General features: G+C 39.7%; 2 protein-coding genes and 1 pseudogene across 2 annotated transcripts in view; 1 reads left to right on the top strand and 2 right to left on the bottom strand.

The window, feature by feature from the left end:
- LOC146465230 (blastula protease 10-like) overlaps positions 1–19260 on the bottom strand; it is a 532877-nt gene that overhangs the window by 511785 nt on the left and 1832 nt on the right. The gene's annotated exons all lie outside the window — the stretch shown is intronic.
- LOC146465231 (leucine-rich repeat-containing protein 59-like) lies at positions 1518–18769 on the top strand. Its single transcript, XM_085128549.1, has 7 exons — positions 1518–1697; positions 2221–2280; positions 8674–8937; positions 10810–10882; positions 12982–13134; positions 17848–17901; positions 18475–18769. Exons 1-7 carry the CDS (start codon positions 1533–1535, stop codon positions 18603–18605), a joined length of 900 nt encoding a protein of 299 aa, XP_084984675.1. The 5' UTR covers positions 1518–1532; the 3' UTR covers positions 18606–18769.
- On the bottom strand, positions 5626–8338 carry LOC146465232 (uncharacterized; annotated as a pseudogene).

Below are 19260 nucleotides of genomic sequence, written 5' to 3'. Positions count from 1 at the left end.
TGGTCAAAACAAGAGGACCCACTTTGTCTGGGGTAGGGGTTACGCATTGCATTGCCGTGGAAGAACTGTTTTGCAATTCCCAACCAACAGCCACCACTTGCCTACGATGGAGCTGGCGCTTGAGGACGGTGCCTACTTTTGTTACTGCGCATACATTCTGCGCAACTCGAGACATTCGGGTTTCCTATGGGTGGTGCCTACTAATACAGGGATATTTTTGCGCGGTTTAAAACTAAGCGGAGAAAGCAGAACTTAGCCAGTGCTCTTGGTATCCACAAAGAAAATATGGGGTAACCATGCATTTTTCAAAGATAATAAAGCTTCAATTTGGAAAAAAACGCCATACATTTCTTTGTATGTTACTGTTTTTAAGAATAATTGTTGCTTAATTATCTCCGAAAAATGCGTGGTTACACCTAATTTTCTTTTTTGATTTCAGTAGCCCTTGTTGAGATCTGCTTTCCCGGCATAGTCATAAACCACACAAAAATACTTCTTTATTTGTAGGCACTGTCCTTAAAGGAGTGCTGTGCACTCGCCTCGGCAGTAAAGGGTCTCTGATACGGGGGTTAACCCTCGCTCTTTGAGCCGACAGCTATGCCATGCTGATGAGCCCCAATAAGGGCGAAACAGCTGTCCATGGCTGCCACTGCCCGGGTGATATGGCTGTGCGCATGCGTACAGTATTGGCCATACCACGGGATGATAAGTGTGTCTCAGTGCTGATAAAAGTGTTATCGAAGACACCACCTGCCTCATGAACATTACAAACAAAATTTTATTGGCTGTAAAATTTGAGTTGACACAAATATTCAGCTAGCAATAGTCAGCATTGCTAGATAAACAAGAAGACAACCTCGTTGACAAGAAGAGTGAGCTATCAATCTGATTGTCATTTTTTACTGCTATATAGAGGAATGGCTATGCAATAAAGACGATGAGAAGTCCAAAGACTACTGCAAGGCTGACACAACGTAGTATATTTCAAAACAATATTTCGGCTAGCCAAACCAGCCTTCTTCAGGTTTAGATGTTGCAAAAAAGACACCAACTTTTGAGGTTGAGGAAGGGGGATGCAGGGAGAGACCACCATCTACTTTGTGGTTTGGAGCGCCCTGTATAGTAGCTTTGCCCGCTTTGTAAGTGGCATGCATGAATATGGAGGGTTTAATTATGGAGGACATATGGAGCTAGGGCGTCCGCGTCCTCCTGAAAATAGGCCATTTCCGAATTGCTTTGAACCTCAACATGAAAGCCAGGGTGAGTGCAAAACTTTTCATATGATAATTAATTTTGTTTGCATATCGCACCTAGCCTCGCTTTCATAACGAGGTTCAAGGCAACTCGAAAATGGCCTGGGAACTACATTTAGATTTTTCATAGCCTGTTCCAGGCTCCTAGAGAGAAGCACGAAGGAGAGGGCGAGGGGACGAAAACGAGGTCGTTTTCGTCCCCTCGCGCGTCTCTCTAGGAGCCTGGAACAGGCTAGATTTTTCACCGCTGGACGCTAAGCGGGCTCAGGCTGGTTTGGGATGACGATTACACATACACATGACTTCCCAGCTGGTAGAGTGCTTAGAAATTGGCCGAGAAAAATGACTAGAAAACTCTCTAAGGAAGAGATTAAGGACAAGTTTGATGGAGACGAGCTAGATTTGAGTCTGTGTAATCTTGCCAAAGTACCTGTGCGAGAAATGGTGGGTATTTTTAGCGTCCGATCAAAGATTATCTCGGTTAAAATAACGCTTGTATTTAACGTGGTGGATGTTTTTTACGATCGCTCGGAGATCCTAAGTTTTTTTTCCTTCCCTAGAATGCATAGCAAAGCTCTAAGCTGTATTAAATTAGGTCTGCTATCTACTGTGCTAATGGCCATTAGGAGAACGAAGGGAAGCTAGTGTTTTGGGATGGTACAGCCAATTAAGAATACTAATAACAGATGACACAGTCTATAAAAAACACATTAAGGTATATTTGTGAAATGAAAAAAAAGTCGTTTGTAGTCTGCTTCGTTTTAGTGGTCATTGAAATAAACAAACGTCAAAACATTATATTTTTTAGGGAGCAAGTGAGCGATTGCCACAAGGTGTATACATGTACGAAATATGTGACCTTTTATCTTGAATTTTTGACGTCAGCTCCACATTTATTTTACATTTATTAAACTTAGTATATTAAGCTTTGCTACTCATGTTATACCTTTGTTTAATCTCCCCGCAGGCCTCGCTGCCGAAGGCTAGAGTGGTCGATCTCTCTTGTAACAATTTAACAACCCTGCCGGTAAGAAATTTTTACAAGTTTTAGTGCGATAAACAAACCTAAAACGTGTTCCGTTTGTTCCCGAAAAACGCCGAATCTAATATTGCCACCACAAATTATTCATATTGAATCACTGGAAATCCACTCCAAGATATTTTGACTACTGTACCGCGTGGAGTCTATAAATGCTCGAAAACGGATTAAGTTTCTATTCGCCGCTACATGTATGTTTACATTACAGTCTTCGAGATCTAGCTGCCTCAGGGGACGTGTGATTGAAAAGAAATATTGATGCCCAGCTGTTCATACAAAAATCTTAGACTGGAATTGTTTGTATTGTGGTGCCAGCAATGATTTTTTATTGTTGGTTGCATGCGATTTTTACTATTAAATTTCGTTTTAACTCGCGCCTTAATTATTGCATTTTGCTCTTTAACCGCCATTTTGGGATATTAAATATTCATATCCATAAAATACTGTAATTTACATTGTGCCAGTTCACTTTTCATTTAAATATCACGCTCGATGTTGGCTTAAAAAAGAAATGGAAAAAAGTGGCCGACATGATCACATCAAAGAAGGACACAGTTGGAAGTGTAAATTTATGCTGTTAACATTTTTTTTCAAATGTGAATTTGTAAATGAAATTTTGGGTTGTGATTATTTTCAATATTGCATTTGTTGCATGTTTAATCATCTCATGTGGTTAAATGAAAATTACTGATCCCACTTCCAATTTCTCCATTGAAAGTTCCCCAACTGAAGACTATGGATATATACCCCCACATACCGGTACAACTACCACCCTCTCCTAGGCGATTATTCAACAGACTTAAGTTTACTCTCTCAGATACTTGTATTAGAAATCTAAGAATACTCATGCATAAACAATAAATTCAGAACAACCTTTTCTTTTAACAATAAAACTTTTATTGAAACAAATTCAAAACTGAATTACAATGACAATTGACACTACTCTACAATACTTGCATTACTGTCCAAACAAACTTAAACACGCTAAAAGGAGTCCAAAAGCTAGTCTAAAAATTAAAGAGAAATTATTTAAACATTACGCGGAAAAAATATACTTAGGAGAACAATACCTTGTCATTTGTCATATCAAAAGAATATCCAGTCGTTAATCTTAATTACCTTTCAGGATCTCGCTTTCCCTGCCCCAAAACTACCATACTGTATTAAAAACCTTTTTGTTTCACAGCTTTAAACTCAGACATCTTGACTTCTCTTTTTTTGAGAACTGAAAGAGTACTCAAATACTTCAATGAATGCTTAACAATGCTGCCTCCTCTTGCTACAACGCAAACATTCTGTGCATCTTAATACAGTGGGTACTAGAACAAAAATATTTTTTCATGGTTAATGAAAAAGCAGATCTTTGGAATCCAAAAAGAAAAGTAAGAGTAACCAAGCATTTTTCAAAGAGACGGAATTAAGCTTTAGTTTGGACATAGTTAATTAAAGGCAATGATTTTGAAACCTGACAAACTTCTTTGTTATATGTTTTTGTTTGACGTTTTGTGTCGTGCGGAAAGTATAAGGGTAAATTGACGGCAAGGAACGGCCTGAGCAAACAGTAAACACAGAGAGAAGCACAGTAAATCACTTATATAATTTCCAAGATGGCAGTTCAAGCTTACATCATTTCCATGTGACTTGAGCGTGAGCATAAAATCATAACAAGAACCACATGGCATAAGTACCGCGGTTACACTAATGAAATACAAGAGGCAAAACAAAAACCTAGAAAAGTTCAAAGTTCATAAGGACTATTCGACATCCTCGGCGAAGGGGGGGGGGGATGCATCTTGCCCATTCAGAGATTCTCCTCATGGCATCGGTAGCTGCAGCTTGTCTCAGTCGAGTTGATGTATCTGCAGTAGCTTGTTGTTCAGTGTGGTCTTCTGGTTGGGGTCTCACATCTACAGCGACTCAAGTGGGTACAGCTTAGTGGCCAGTCTGTTGGTGTGTCCAGTACTTGTCCGAATATCTGCTGCCCGTACAAGACCGTCACCTCCTCTAATCAGGTTCTCTACAACGGCTAGCCTCCAGGTTGATCTAACGCCCTCATTTTAAATCAGTACAAGGTCTCCTTCCTTGATGGACTGTTCATTGGTTCCTGTTGTTCGGTGGAAATCGCGAAGGGAGGTGAGATACTCCTGTCGCCATCTGTTCCAGAAACGTTCGAGTATACGAGCTTGTGTTGTTGCTCTTCACCTCATGTCTGACGCACTTCCAAAGTCAGGATCTGATGGATCATCATCAGTAACAGGATAAGGCAGTGAGGTGATTCTCCTTCCATGCAGAAGATGGGAGGGCGTTGATGGTTCTGCGTCTGCAGCATCGCTTGATACGAAGGTGATAGGGCGATAATTTAGAATGGCTTCTACCTCGACAGTGAGGGTTTGGAGTTCTGTTAGTGTGATAGATGCTCTGCCAAGTGTCTTCTTGATAGCTCTCTTTGTCAATCCAATGAGTCGTTCCCAGAAACCACCGTACCAGGGGGCTCACTTAGGGATGAATTTCCACTCAACGCCTTGTCGGCCAAACAGTTCCTTCAGTGAAGGAGATTGGAATAGCTCTTTGAGTGTTTCCACAGCAGCGAGGTAGGTAGAAGCATTATCAGATATCATGTGAAGTTGCAGAGATCTGCAGCTTGAGAAACGGTGGAAGGCTTGAAGGAAGGTTTCCTCTGACAGGTTGCTCACGACTTCCAAATGTACTGCCCTGAGTGATTCCAAGAAGGCCATTGTTCTTCAAATGGTAACCACTGTGGACCGTGTTTCCAAAGAGAGGAAGCGTGAGTTGCTCAAAGAAAGAGAGCTGCAATCGTACACAACTCTGATGGGCGTGGTGGCTGAGTCCTTCTTGGCTGCATGATGCAGGATGTACTGTGCCCTGTCAGTGAAAGCCACATCGTCAACTCTTTTAATGAACCCACACCTTTCGTGTTCGTCAATTATGTTGCCATAGGATTTAAGAAGCTCAGGAGTCTGGGCAAGACGAAGAACCATAGATTGTGTGCGGCGAATGCAGTTACCATTAGTTAGTTGGTAGTGGTGGAGAGTCCTCCTTCTATGGAAATTTGGCGCTGTAACTGCCATCAGGGTTTCTTGTAATTGAAGAGCCTTGGTAATCTTGAAGAAAGAGTTCATGTTCGTCCTTATCAGTGAGTGGGGAGATGCCTAGAGACTCCAAGGACCAGAACTGCTCAAGATCAAATTCTGCTTCCCTTGTGGAAGACAGTGTTTGTAACAAGTTAACAACAGTGTCAGCCAGATTCACAATGTCGGTCTGTAGTGGCCCTGATGCGAGGTAACTGAGCTTTGAGGCCACAGCAGTTGGGCCCTATCTGTGGATAATGTCTTCTACCAAATCTGAGTAGTGAAATGCGCCGCTTAAGAGAGAGATTTTAAAGTTCCCATCCGAAGTCACAGGGGGTGCGAGGGTAAGACCCCTGAGGTGAGGTATGTCATGGATCTGTTGACAGAACTGGTTCTGAAGTGGTGTGGCGATCTGTTCAACCACCAGGACACGTACTGGGACTTCTTCACCAAAAGCAGTAACAACCTTGACGGTGGCAATGAGTAACTGTCTGTTGGATGACGAGTGTGCACAAAAGGCTGACAAGGCAATAGACTCGCTCTCTGTATAGGATATGCTCAGTTGGTCAGCCAGTGTCTGGGTGATAAAGGAGCACTGTGCACCTTCGGCAAAGAGGATGTTGGCTTCACAGTGAGTGTGGTCATGGCCGATAGTTTCCACCGCTGTTTTTAGCAGAGAGACTTGGCCACTGTTGACTGGGAGGTTGACAGCAGGGTTGATTGGCGCAAGTGAGGCATGTACTTGATAGGCTGGTTCTCCTGTTAAATTTTGAGGACTGTGAGTGGGAGCAGCAGGCGCAGTTGTAGTCTGAGAGCTGTGGGTAGTGACATTGGGTCCCAAACAAAGACTGGTGTGATGCTTGCCCTTACATGTGTGACAGCGATATCTCGATTGGCATATGGAAGACTTGTGATTTTCCAGGCAATGTCCCAGTCCCTTAATAATAGCCCACCTTCAACAACGGTCGGTGATCACATTGCAGTTGTAGGATGGGTGGGGACCCTTACAGTAAACACATCTTTTAGGGGTTTCTGGCTTGTTGCGTCTCGGGGAATATGACTGGTTTTCTTGTGTTTGAGTGTGGAAAGAACTAGTAACTGTGAGTGAGGCGCTATAGGGTGTTCCATTTGCAGGCTTTAGTTGGGCGCCTGCCTCGAGGACGCGAATTTCTTTCAGAATGGATTCTCTCAGCTCCTGAAATTTCCATTCAGGATTGTCATGTTCCCGAGCTAAGTTTTTCCTTAACTCATGGGGTAGTTTCCCCAGGATAATTGGCACAAGAAGATCTCCATAGGTTTCATGTGATCTCCCAAGTGATTCTAGATGTCTAACATGATTTTCCATTGTGTCATAGAACAGTTGCAAGCTTGATAGCTGATATGTAGGGCTTGCAATGAAGAAGAAGAAGAACCTTTATTGATTTATACTGCTCAGGGTAGCCCCTTGTCTAGTAGGGCTTGCATGTGGGCACTGATGATCTTGCTTGGTTGCCCAAACAATCCTTAAGGAGTTTTACAGCCTGCTCTTAGTTGCTGTTGGTTAGTGGGAAGCCAGCGATGGCCCTTGATGTTTCACCCACTAGTTGGGCCTTTAAATAGCTGAATTTTTGCACGCCCCCAAGAGAGGTGTTACAGTGGACAGCTGCTTCAAAGGAGTCCCAAAATATAAACCATTGTAGTGGGTTTCTAGTAATTGTTGGTAACTTTAGTTTGGGAAGAGGACTAGAAGAGGATGCAGCAGGGGTGTTTAGTAGATTTGGCAAGGGCTGGGTGTTGAACTGTTCAACTGAGGGATCGGTAGCTGTGGCGATGATGAACTGGAATTCGAAGGGGTTTCTGACCCATGCCCAAGGGTTTCGCTTTTGGGAGATTCTGCTATTGATTGTATGGTAACTTCCTGATGTGATGGAAGAGAAGGAGGGAGATTCTTACCAAACACAGACAAATCAATAAGTCTACTTATCTGGGACTTTGTCTCGTCGATTTCATCCTGAATTTCTTCCGAATTGAAGATTTCTTTTTCGATCTCACCCGGATCTTCGAGTAGAGCAGCGATTTTTCCATCCAGTTCCGTACAAGTTGTGCTACAATATTGGTGAGCGAGACGACATCCAGTTCGGAAGGCGATCCCTTCTCTTTGGTGTTTTTTGCCTTGTTAATTTTTCGTCAAATGAGCTCGATAGCCCGCATGAGAAGAGTTCAGTTTACTAGGTAAATTCTCCGCCATATCCTGGTCCCGGCACCAAAAATGTTGTGCAGAAAGTATAAGGGTAAATTGAGGGCAAGGAAAGGCCCGAGCGAACAGTAAACATGGAGAGAGAAGCACAGTAAATCACTTATATAATTTCCAAGATGTTTACATCGTTTCCATGTGACTTACGCATGAGCATAAAATCATAACAACAACAGCATGGCATAAGTACTGCGGTTACACTAATGAAATACAAGAGTCAAAACAAAAACCTAGAAAAGTTCAAAGTTCATAAGGACTATTCGACATCTTGGCCTTGACCCTGCATAGACAAGAAGAGGATTTGGAATGTGTTGGAGCAATTGACCAATCTAAACCTTTTTTTTTGTTAAGATATTCAACTGTAGTGGGAATGTTAAAACAAAGGACTGTGCAGGGTCGCTGCCCTTCCAACATAACCTGCAGCACTATTGTTTTCATGGGAAGGTTTCCTAACCAGTCCCTCAATTAACTATGGTTTGGAAGACAAATGCCATACATTGTCATATACAGTGTTTTAATTATAAAGCACTTTAGAATCAATGTTGTTACATGAATGTATGAAAAATGCATTATTACCCCCGTTTTCTTTTTGGATTCCAATAGCCCTTTGTAAAGATCTGTTTTTCCCAGGTTGTCAAGATTTGTCTTACCACAAGATTAAAGTTTTTAAATATGATACTTTGAGACAATCCTTGGCAAGCACAAATTTCCATATAGTTGACATCTTGATACTCTGGGTCAATAAATAACAATTATTATTATTATTATTATTATTATTATTATTATTATTATTATTATTATTATTATTGAATTGTAAATAGTTTTTAATAGCTCTTTTTTCTACTTTTAACTTGTAAATATCAATTTTGCTTGGAATATTATTATTATTATTATTATTATTATTATTATTATTATTATTATTATTATTATTATTATTATTATTATTATTATTACACTTATACCATACCCTCCCCCCCCTCCCACACACGCACACATACATGTACACATCCTGTTAAGCTGATTACTAATTCAGCCTATATTTTATGAATACTCTTGCAGGATGCATTTTGTACTCTGCGGCATTTAGTGCGACTGGATTTAAGCAAGAATGCTCTCACAGAACTTCCAAGGGAGTTTGGTAACCTTACCCAGCTTAAGCGGCTTGACTTGTACAGCAACCAATTGAGTTCTTTACCACTAAGTTGTGTGAATCTTGAAGAACTTAGGTGGTTGGACTTGAAGAATAATCCTTTACAGACATTATGGCCAGATGTGATTGGAAATTGTCTAAGTGAGACAGAATGTAGGCAGTGTGCAATAAATGTAAGTGTTTAAAGTGGCTGGTACATGTTCATGTGCAGTTATGACAGCACATGTTACACTAAAATGAGTTAAACATGAGAGCCAGTGATGCATGCAATTTCACCAAATTGGCCGCAACCTCTGTTTGGAAAAAATTACGGAAAAAAGGGGTATCCATGCACAGGTTAAGAAGAAACTTACAGTCATGGAAAACTACTTTTGCAAAAGAGATTGATGTGAAAATACAACACAGCATTGCCTGAAGACCATTTTTAAATTATTTAACCTACAACATGTACACTTTATGCATTTTAGTTGCCCATGGAGTCCAGGTTAAAGACAGGTTAGGCAGTTGTACTGACAGACATTTGGTCTGTTGACATGGTGTAACTTCATTGTAACTGCCTTGCACAGTGGGGACTGGGGGCAGCTTAGTCTGCTCTCTAGATTTCTTATAATATGAAATATCCTTCAATATCAGGGATATTTTGTAAAATTCTTAGCTTTTGAATGTTAAACTTCCACAGAATTACAGTGAAAAAAGCAATACTTCAGTCATGAGATTTTGGAATCCTTAACTTGTAAAGTTTGGAAGCAATTGCCCTTAATTCACCAAGTGGAAGGAAATTTCAGGAAGGTTTAAATGGAAACATTTTCAAACTTACAGTGCAACCCGGTTAAATATGGACACCAAGGGGGCATGCCAAAGCGGGGTTGACAATGTATGAGAGTTTGTCACTTGTGACACAGAAAAGTGTCTGTTGTCCGTATTAACCAGTGTCCGTATTAATTGGGTTTATTTTAGAGAAAATTTACGTGTATGAGCTATGAAAATATATGAGTCGGGACAAACAAAACTGTCCCTAATATCCGGTGTCCGTATTAAGCGGGACTGTCCATAGAGTGGGGTTCCACTGTACACAATTTTTTTTTTATTTACCAGTAGAGTTAACGTAATTTGGTCACTGTAAAGAGATTTGAGGGCTGACATTTTAAGCATTAACCCCTCGTCAGAGGGAATTGGGATTCACTCTTTCGAAGGGCTAATGCTCAAAACAACAATACTCAAATCTTTTTACAGTGGCCATTAATTAACTTAGCAACCCTGTTGATAAACCAAACATTCATTTCCACTGACCACTAATGCAGCACCACAGTTTCTTTAGAAACTTACATGTAACCCCTTAAACATATCAACAACCAAAAAGTCAGAATTTAAACAAAACAGATCCAGTGGCCCTTCCATATTAGTGGTAATAACAAATTGATGACGATGACGATGACGATGATGGTAATCAAACCTTAATGTGCCCCAACAACAGTCAATCTATGAATCAAAGATAAATTATACTTGTATAATGACTAGTAAAAAAAGATGTGCCATTAAAGCATAATTTATTTTCCCATGGAGCACCATTAAGAGCTCTCCAGTGAGAAACTTGATTCAAAGGTGTCCGTGCATTCCGGGTCGAATTGGAATTTGGAAGTTTGAGTTTTTGTTGATGGGGAAAGCTGGAAAACCCAGAGAAAACTCTAGGAGCAAGGACGAAAACTAACAACAAACTTAATCTTCATGTGATGCTGAGTCCGGGAATTGAACCCAAGCAAGATTGGTGGGAGGCGAGTACTCTCACCATGGTGCCATCCCTGCTCCCCTGATGATCAGCTGTGGATGTTTTGGCTTGACTAAACTTGCCTGACATGCCATGAAAAGGGTATAGGAGGACTTAAAATGCAGGTAAAGATGGTTGCCTGGGGAGAGGAGGTCTCAATTTAGGGATTGTGGACAGGTAGTTGGAAAGGGACCTCAATCTGTTGAGGTTCACAGCATCTGCAGGGTGACAAAAACTGTGTCTTCTCTATTTATTTATTTGTATCTTATATGTATTGTAGGTATTGAGACATCTTAAAACCTTGGCTGTAACTGAAGAGCAAGCAACCCAAAGAAGGTTGTCATTAGAAAGAGGTGAGTTTTTGAAGTACAACATTTTTTTTATTTTAAAAAATATGTTTTGGCAGTTTCATCTGCCATTGTCAGTTGAATATTACATGTTACAGAGTTGGTAAGGTTAAATACATATACTAGGGCTAAGTAAAGCAACAACAAGCTAAGGAAATATGTAATGACAAACAAAAGAGATGCAAGTTACTTACGAAATACTGTATGATACAAAAGATACAAAAATAAATTGATGAGAGACTTAAATTAACATGCTGTACTTAGTGGTTTAATTTGGGCTTTTCTCAAGAGATATGGAGGGCTTCTTTGATTTTAAGCTGGAATTTAGGGGCACTGCAGCATGATTTAAAATAGAAAAGAATCCAATGAATGTGCCCAATGGCATACCTCAGAATTCTGAAGATGCTTGTAAACGTGAGACACCCCTTCTGTAAAAAGATAAATGTTTATGTTGTGGTTTATGTTGTGGTTTACTTTTTGGTTTAAAATTTTTGAAAACAGAAGGCGTTCATTTTCCTTTGTGTAGTATTCATTACCATAATCTGAGACAAAGGAAAATAAAAATCATACTGGTTTGAAAATTTTTAAACCAAAAAACATTTTGAACTACAATATATACATCATATCATCTGATATGGATGTATGTACATAACTGAGGTGAACCTCTCTGTTATTGTATATAATTTAGCTTTAGTTTACATTTTGGCATTATTTGTCCAAATTATAGTGTACATCTAGCTTAAGAAGGGAAAAACCTTGTGACAGACTAGTATCCCATGAGAGGGTAGGGGAGTTCAGTGGAACCATGTTAATAATTAACCACTAACCAGTGGGCCATGAAATTTTGATGTTATTAATGGGGTAATGTCAAATTTGACAGCATGTAAAAAAGGAAAGAGATGCAAAGATGAAAATACATGTACTGTTAGTGTAGATGACAAATGATTATCCAACTATGAAATAACTTTCTCTGTATTTGATTGTATAAGTCACATACCTTGCATTCCATTTGGCTCTTGTTTGGGTCACTGAGGGAATGCATGTAAGTGGTCATAGTGACAGGTTGACTGTACATGTTATAACTGGCTGGTTGTAAGGGATGTATGTTCTTCTGCAGCGGTACTCCAAGTTGATTTGTGCTACAATCCCCAGGTTAAACTCTTGCTGTATGGACCTTCAAGGCCGAAGTGTGACTTAACCTATCATCAACCTACATGTACCATTTCATTTTAAAAATTATATATTCAGCAACAAAGAAATCCGAGTGCTCCTATCAGGAGTCCTATCGGAGGGTCTTAGGTTCGACTCCTGATGGGAGCACTTGGATTTCTTTTTCCCGAGTATGCCTCAGTGTGTCACTTACATCATTCTCATTCATTCACCAGGCTGGAAATATACCATCACATTTATTTCATAAACCACACATTGACATAAATTCAGATCCTAGCAGTATGCAGGATGTTTGTCCCATGAACCTAGTTTAATGGCCTTAGCTCCCACGAGTCTCCTGTAGCTCAGTGGTAGAGCATCCGAGCTGGTAATTGGAAGGTCTTAGGTTCGACATCTGATAGGAGCACTCGGGTTCCTTTTTCCCGAGTATGCCTGTGTCACTTTCTAGAATAATACATCATTCTCATTCATTCACCAGGGTGGAAATATACCATCACATTTATTTCATAAGTCTATTTTAGTACAGTAGAAATTGTATCAAAATGGTAAACAGTTAAACACTTTTGTTCAACATCGTGTTGTAGCACAAAATATGGGGTGGCTAAACAAGCAAACAATGTTTGATCAAACATCAAACAGAGTGAACCCAAAGAATGCTTTCCGTGTATTACCACTGAAATTATGTACTGACATCACACAGATTCGGTTCCTGATTGGTTGCTTTTTCCCGCTTGGGCTGGTTTTGTTTACAGAGGTGGCTAAACGATCAAACATTTGCTTGTGAAGCAGAATGTTGGATGAAAATGTTTAATCTACATGTAGATCAAACATGGGAAGCCATTTTAAATGCAATGTTTAGATAGACGGCTAAACGGTCAAACATGCTCTTCCAACAATATGGTCTAACCTCTGAAACATGGGGTGTTATGTTTCAGAACAAAAAGCACTAGAAGAGGAAAAAGAGCAACATGAAAGGCAGCTTCGAAAGAGACAAAAACAGCAAGAAAAGCAATTGAAGAGAGAGGCATATGAGGCAATGGAAAGACAGAAAAAGGTGATGGCTGAAGAAACAGACAAGGCTTTGAAAGGTGTGTATGAATCTGTTTTCTCTTGGGAATAAAACTGTCAAAGACAAAATATGGAATTTAACAAGTAGATAAGTCACAAAACATTATTGCAATTCTTCTCATTATCCTTAATTAGCTGGGTTTTCAATAAACAACTAATTTACAGTTATTTGTACATAATGTAGTCATAATAATCTTGGATTTTAGCATTAAACAGTTTAAACTGAATTATGGCAGTGCCTGACAAGAAGAAGGTTTTTTAGCAACCTTTAATTGTATAATATGTATACCACATGCAATAATTAAAGGTCTGAGAGCATAACCGACTTATGTCGAATTTGAGCGCGGCTTTCGATTTCGCACGGATTTGTCCAAATTTTGGTTCTCCCTGGTTTTGAAAACATTTCGCAGTTTTACAATCATGGACAAAACTCCTTGAGAAAACCAAACACGAACAGAACAAAAACCACTTGCTTACTTCTCCCTCCCACCCCCTCCCCCTATGCAATGACAACCGAACAAAGACATCCAAAAAACCACTCACTTACTGTTTCTCCCTTCATGATTCTACCACAGTTACTTCTCCCTCCCCCCCTCCCCCTTATGCAATGTTGATGTGGGAAGTGATGCTTGCCAGGAAACTGTTCGTGACCCAAAAGAAAACATTGAGTCAGGGGGAGGGGGAGGGGGATTTGGTAGTTTGCTTGTGTACAAGTGAACGCGCTTGGAAGGCAAATGTTTTTTATAGGTTTTGTCCACGTCAGACTCGTTTTCCAAATTATCAGTAGCCTAAAAGTTTCCACTGTCCACGAGCCGTGTTTAGTCGCACCAGTTGTTGTTTCTATAAGTAACGTTTGTGATGATATCATGGTTTGCTTTTGCGGGTTGTAACAAGCCCAAAATAGATCAAAGCAGTCGGGATAAACAACTTGCGTATCATACTGGCTAGCTGGTTTCGCTTTTGTTTGGTGAAGTTTGTAAACGCACGACATCTATGGATCTTTTGAAAAGTTATGAAATTGACAAATGCAGTTCACAGGAACTGGTCGAAATGTTGTCCAAAGAATCCCTCCTTGGTAGTGATGATTGTGCCGTGGCGAATTTTTCAATTCGATTATCAAATCCCGCGGGAGCAACAGAGACAAATCCCGCCATGTGCAAGGTGTTTTGCACGCCTTAGCTGTGGTTTGCCAGGCTTGAAATTCGGTATGTAACGATTAACTTTACAAATTCAAGGCAATGATTCAATAAAAGTGTGATTAACAGAGATTTTCAACGGTTAACACCGACTGCTCGTGAAAAGAATAGATAGTCAGTACCTTTTAATAGAACTGCCGTTAATCGTTGTTAATCGTTGAAATGGCTACATGTCTTCCTGTTGATCCTGTAGAATGTTAATATTTTGCGGTATCAAGAGTGATATGTCGACAAACGGGTCAAAGCTGGATTTTACGCCAGGAAATGGACACATTTTCTCTTGGAGAATGTAACTGTTTACATTTCTGACATTCCTGTCACGCACGTAGTAGTTTGTAACAGAATCAAATAAAAGCGTGACAGCATTCTTTTCCTTGCTCCTGCGGAAAAGACCGCTTTCGTGTGCCGTGTTTCAAAGACAACGAGTGTATATTGAATACAATTTTTTAAGGGACCGATCATTTATTACGTCCTGGGGGGGGGGGCGGTGGTTTTTGAGGGGGGGTAATTTTTTACCTTGAACAAAAAGTGAGGGGGGTAAAATTTTTAGACATACAAAAGGTACCAACTAAATGTTTAGCAATCATTCTTCTCATCAATCATAGAATTAGTAAAATCGACTAGATACTTCTCCATATCGCTATTATTCTTCAGAACGACAAAGATCTTGCACGTAATAGGTTTAGTAATGACATAGACAGGCAAACCATGTATTTCATCAAGCAGTTTATCTCTGAAGGCTTGTTTATCTGGGCAAAAAAATTGACTAAAAGACGAATAGAGATGGTAGGCTTCTTCAAAATCAATATATCCACATCCACACGTCAAATGCTCCTGTACTGCTCTGAAACCCCGAGCTGCTTTGACCGTCTGTGTACCTTCTTTTGACGGCTGAAGAATAGACTCCAGCAATAGCAAAACATCGTTATTATCAAGACATTGAAGAGATGATCTAAGGTACGTTCCCTTACTTGACTTTCGCCTAACTTCTGATTGTTTCTCTTGCCAGTTCAGATTCAGAGAGCTAGCGATTTCCGCATGTAACCAAGCGTTGTGCCCAGGAACTTCTTAACAATTCAACCACCAGGCCAACCATGGGGTGTAGGCCTAATGGGTTGGGGGGGGGGGGGATAAAATTTTCAAACTGTCATTGCAGTGAGGGGTAAAACTTTTGTTTGAAAGATTTTTGGGGGGGTAAAATTTTCAAACACTCGATATTTTAGAAAACCACCCCCCCCCCCCTCCCCCCTTGGACGTAATAAACGATCGGTCCCTAATCCTCAGTGCATTGTCCTTTTGGTCATCCAGTGTCTATAATGTTACCAATATATCTTTACAAGATGGTAAAATTTCTCAATGGCATTAATTAATACGAAACACAAATCGGCTTGAAAAAATACTGGACAATGGTTTTCAATCGAATTGCAGTTAACATGCAAAAGTTTGGACAAATCCGCGCTACATCGAAAAACGGGCTGAAATTCGACAAAGGTCGGTTATGCTCCCAGCCCTTCCATTGTATAGTTTACTAGCACATCTCAGTCAACTACTATTAATTTGCACTCGGCAAAAATTGCAAGGAATGTTTATTGCCCCAACGCTATAGCTAGGTCATGAGATCTGGTGCTTTAGAATAAAATTAATATTTGCTGCAGGTATATTCTAGATCCTTTAACATGCTTTCCCTCAGTATCAAAACAATACATGGGCATCTTCTCTCTGTACAGCAGTGTGCTCCATTCTTTCAAGTTCATCTAATTTAATATGGCCACATGCATATACATGTACATTTATCTAACAGACAACATTAAAGTTAAATAAAATGATAAAGTACCTGAGAGGCTTTCAGCAGTCAAAATACTCATTCTTTGGACTGTCAACAGTAGTGCCAAAAATCTGTGTTTTGGAAGTTTTAATTTTTTCTATGTTTCCACCTGCAACTCACTATTGAATTTCATTCACCATTGTTGCTGTCTGGTGTTTGCAGATGCCTGACCTTCTGAATTAATTTAATAACCGGTACATAATATTTTACTTGAAAAGTTGCTACAAGACCCAATTGAGACTTTTTACTTAAAGAAAAAAAGACCCATAATTTAGGTAAAATTTGAGTGCAAACATTTGTCTCCTGATGTTTTCACGCACTGCATAATCATTATTTTGAACCAACAGTCTTTGATTCGGTTCATTTTGAGTTCCATTAAGTCCCAAATTTTTCAAGAAAATGAGAACATTTTTCCATTATTTTCCATTTGGCTTACCTGAAAACAAAATTGATTACCTTCATTTCTTTTGCATTTATTTTCTGGCATTAGTAACTCATAGTTTATGGCAACATTTTGAAAAAATGTGTTGTAGGAATGTGTTTTGTGGGAACATTCTCTTAAGAGCTGTATATATTACTCATGTTTCTTTGTTTCTGAGAAATTAATTGACAGTGAACCTTTTTTGCATGTAGTAAAACTGCAGAATTTGTTCAGTTTCTTCAAGCAGTTTGGAAAGGTGCTAGTACAGTACTGTACATGTACCACCTTGAGTAGTGTGTACACAACATCGTATATAACGTGGAATTTTTGTTACAGCAATTCACAATGTAATGGTTTAGCAAAGAATATCAGGTGGACACATACCATGATTTCATTGCCTGATTTCATACCGTGGGGGTCTGGGTACGAGTCTGTGTATTATGGGTTATGCGACTCAACACCCACATAGCCGGAAAGAGCACACCGCACTTTACAACATTTTCAAGTTTGGTGTTAATCAAGCTAATATTAGGAAAGATACAGCCATTCAAAAACTCCAAATTTTACTAAGAAATGTATGGAACGCCGGACGTGTGTCCGGCGTTCCATACATTTCTTAGTAAATTTTTAAGTTTTTGAATGGCTGTATCTCGCCTAATATTAGCTTGATTGACACCAAACTTGAGGATGTTGTAAAGTTCGATGTGCTCTTTCCGGCTATGTGGGTGTTGAGTCCCATAACCCATAATACACAGACTCGTACCCAGACCCCCACGGTATGAAATCAGGCAATTATACAGTGTTTCATGGAGTTATGTCACCACAGGCAGCCCAAGCTCACATTTAGAGCTCTAGATTAAGGAATAATTAATTATGCAATTATGCGAGTGCAAGCGGTATTGAGCTGTTGGTAGTCATTGAGATTTTATGAGGGATTGAATAACAGTGGTGCAAAAGAAAGCCCTCAATGGTGTAATAACCCCAAACCATATGAAGAATATGCCAGAGATGAGTTAGTTTTGTTCATTTTATTGAATGAATGTTGCAGTTTTCAGTAGCATTAGTTTGCATTTGGTGTCAACAATACTTTCATGATTCGCCATACAAAGTCCTGTACATCACTCAAATTTTCAACAACCGCCCGTACATTTTGTATCTCAAAACCATTTGCACTCAAAGATCATGTAATTAATAGTTTCTTGCTGACTTTCTCTCAACGTGAACTTGGGCTACAAGTGGTCTCACCTGCATTGAGTGCCTAGACCCTAATTCATTCTGTCCTCCAATGTAGCCCAAGAAGAATTTATGGAGACACGACCTCCAAAGCTGGACAACCAAAAACAAGGCAAGTCATGATCAGTTTGCTTTTTTTTTATTTATCTACAACCTAGCTCTCATGCATGTAGATTATTGGTTTCAAGCTTGGTTATAAACCTATTCTTGCCCTAATTGGTTTTCTGTTATAACACAGTATAATAATAAACCATCTGAATGTAATGGTCACACAACATGTATCCTTGGTCTGGTCAGTGCCTCACGCATGCGCTGCACAACCATGTCACCCAGGCAGTGAAAGCCGTGGATACCTGTTTCAGCCTTTTTAGGCCTCATCATCATAGCATAGCCGTCAGGCACGTCAACGACCGGAAAGCTGGGCCTTTTTCAGTAGCAAATAGTGACATGACCACTGGCAAATTCCCATTGGCTCGTGTCATTCATGAAGTAACGTTGCTGTTGACAGATGATTAAGCCTTTTTATTATATGAGAGCAGTTGTCACCCAATAACACCAGGGTTTTTTTAAACCTTATTAGGTCCAGTTATTAGAAATTTAGCGCCCATTTTTTGGTAGTTAACTAACAAAGACAACCCTTAAAACTAATTAATATTGACACGATATCATCTTGTATTCGTTACAGAGGAGGATGGAGGTTTCCTTGGACTGTTATTGTTATTCTCATTACTGACGCTTGGCGTTGCCATGGCTCTTGTCATCTTCTGTCACCATGACGCCACGTGCCATGAACTGTTATCCTCTCTATCTTCCTGACATCAAGTCTTCTTAAAATAATAGGATAACTAAATTTTATTGTCACATTTTGATGAGCCCAAATGATATTGATAAAATAATATTGTTCGTAATATTAATAGAGAAAATTAAACTTTTCTCCTTAGAGCTACACAATAAAGCTCTAACTGGGGATGAAATCCTAAGAGTTGTATTAGAACTTCCTCTCTTGAGAGAAGATGAAGCTTTTGGTAAATATCGTCTTATTACAATATGGTTGCCTAATTATTGCATACAAAAGAATTTAGGTTCTTGAGAACCACGTGGCATATGGCACAGTAAAAGTCTCCTTTTCACTTGTTAAAAAGAGTTGGAATCAAGACTTTATATAAACAATTTAAGGGCATCAGTTTTTTTTTTCGGTGGGTAAGGCACACAACACAGCGCCCGATTCTCGAATGGCTGAGGTCACCTGCTTTATGTGAAAGAGGAGAAAGGGTGGACCAGTACAGGGAAAATAAGATAAATCCCATTGTGCCTCAAGTGTAGCACGCAATATATTGAAGGGCTTTGTGCAAGTTGAACGTTTGCCTGAAGGATTGGATGTTCCTTATAAATTGCTATGATATTCACATGAAGTCAACTCATTAGTGACTATGTCAGTTATTTGGAATCAGTAGCACAAAGTGAAGGCCTT

Source organism: Pavona decussata, unplaced genomic scaffold, assembly GCF_977016875.1.
Source record: "Pavona decussata unplaced genomic scaffold, jaPavDecu1.1 SCAFFOLD_156, whole genome shotgun sequence".
Taxonomy (NCBI): Eukaryota; Metazoa; Cnidaria; class Anthozoa; order Scleractinia; family Agariciidae; genus Pavona; species Pavona decussata.
The sequence above is the reverse complement of the archived record's forward strand: the minus strand, read 5'-3'. Positions and strand labels throughout refer to the sequence as shown.

Excerpts from the sequence above, each read along its gene's own strand:
- LOC146465231 (XM_085128549.1), top strand. The coding sequence starts at position 1,533 with ATGACGATTACACATACACATGACTTCCCAGCTGGTAGAGTGCTTAGA. Across the intron at positions 13,135-17,847 it reads AACAGACAAGGCTTTGAAAG|CCCAAGAAGAATTTATGGAG; the intron begins GTGTGTATGAAT and ends CCTCCAATGTAG. Across the intron at positions 17,902-18,474 it reads GCTGGACAACCAAAAACAAG|AGGAGGATGGAGGTTTCCTT; the intron begins GCAAGTCATGAT and ends TATTCGTTACAG.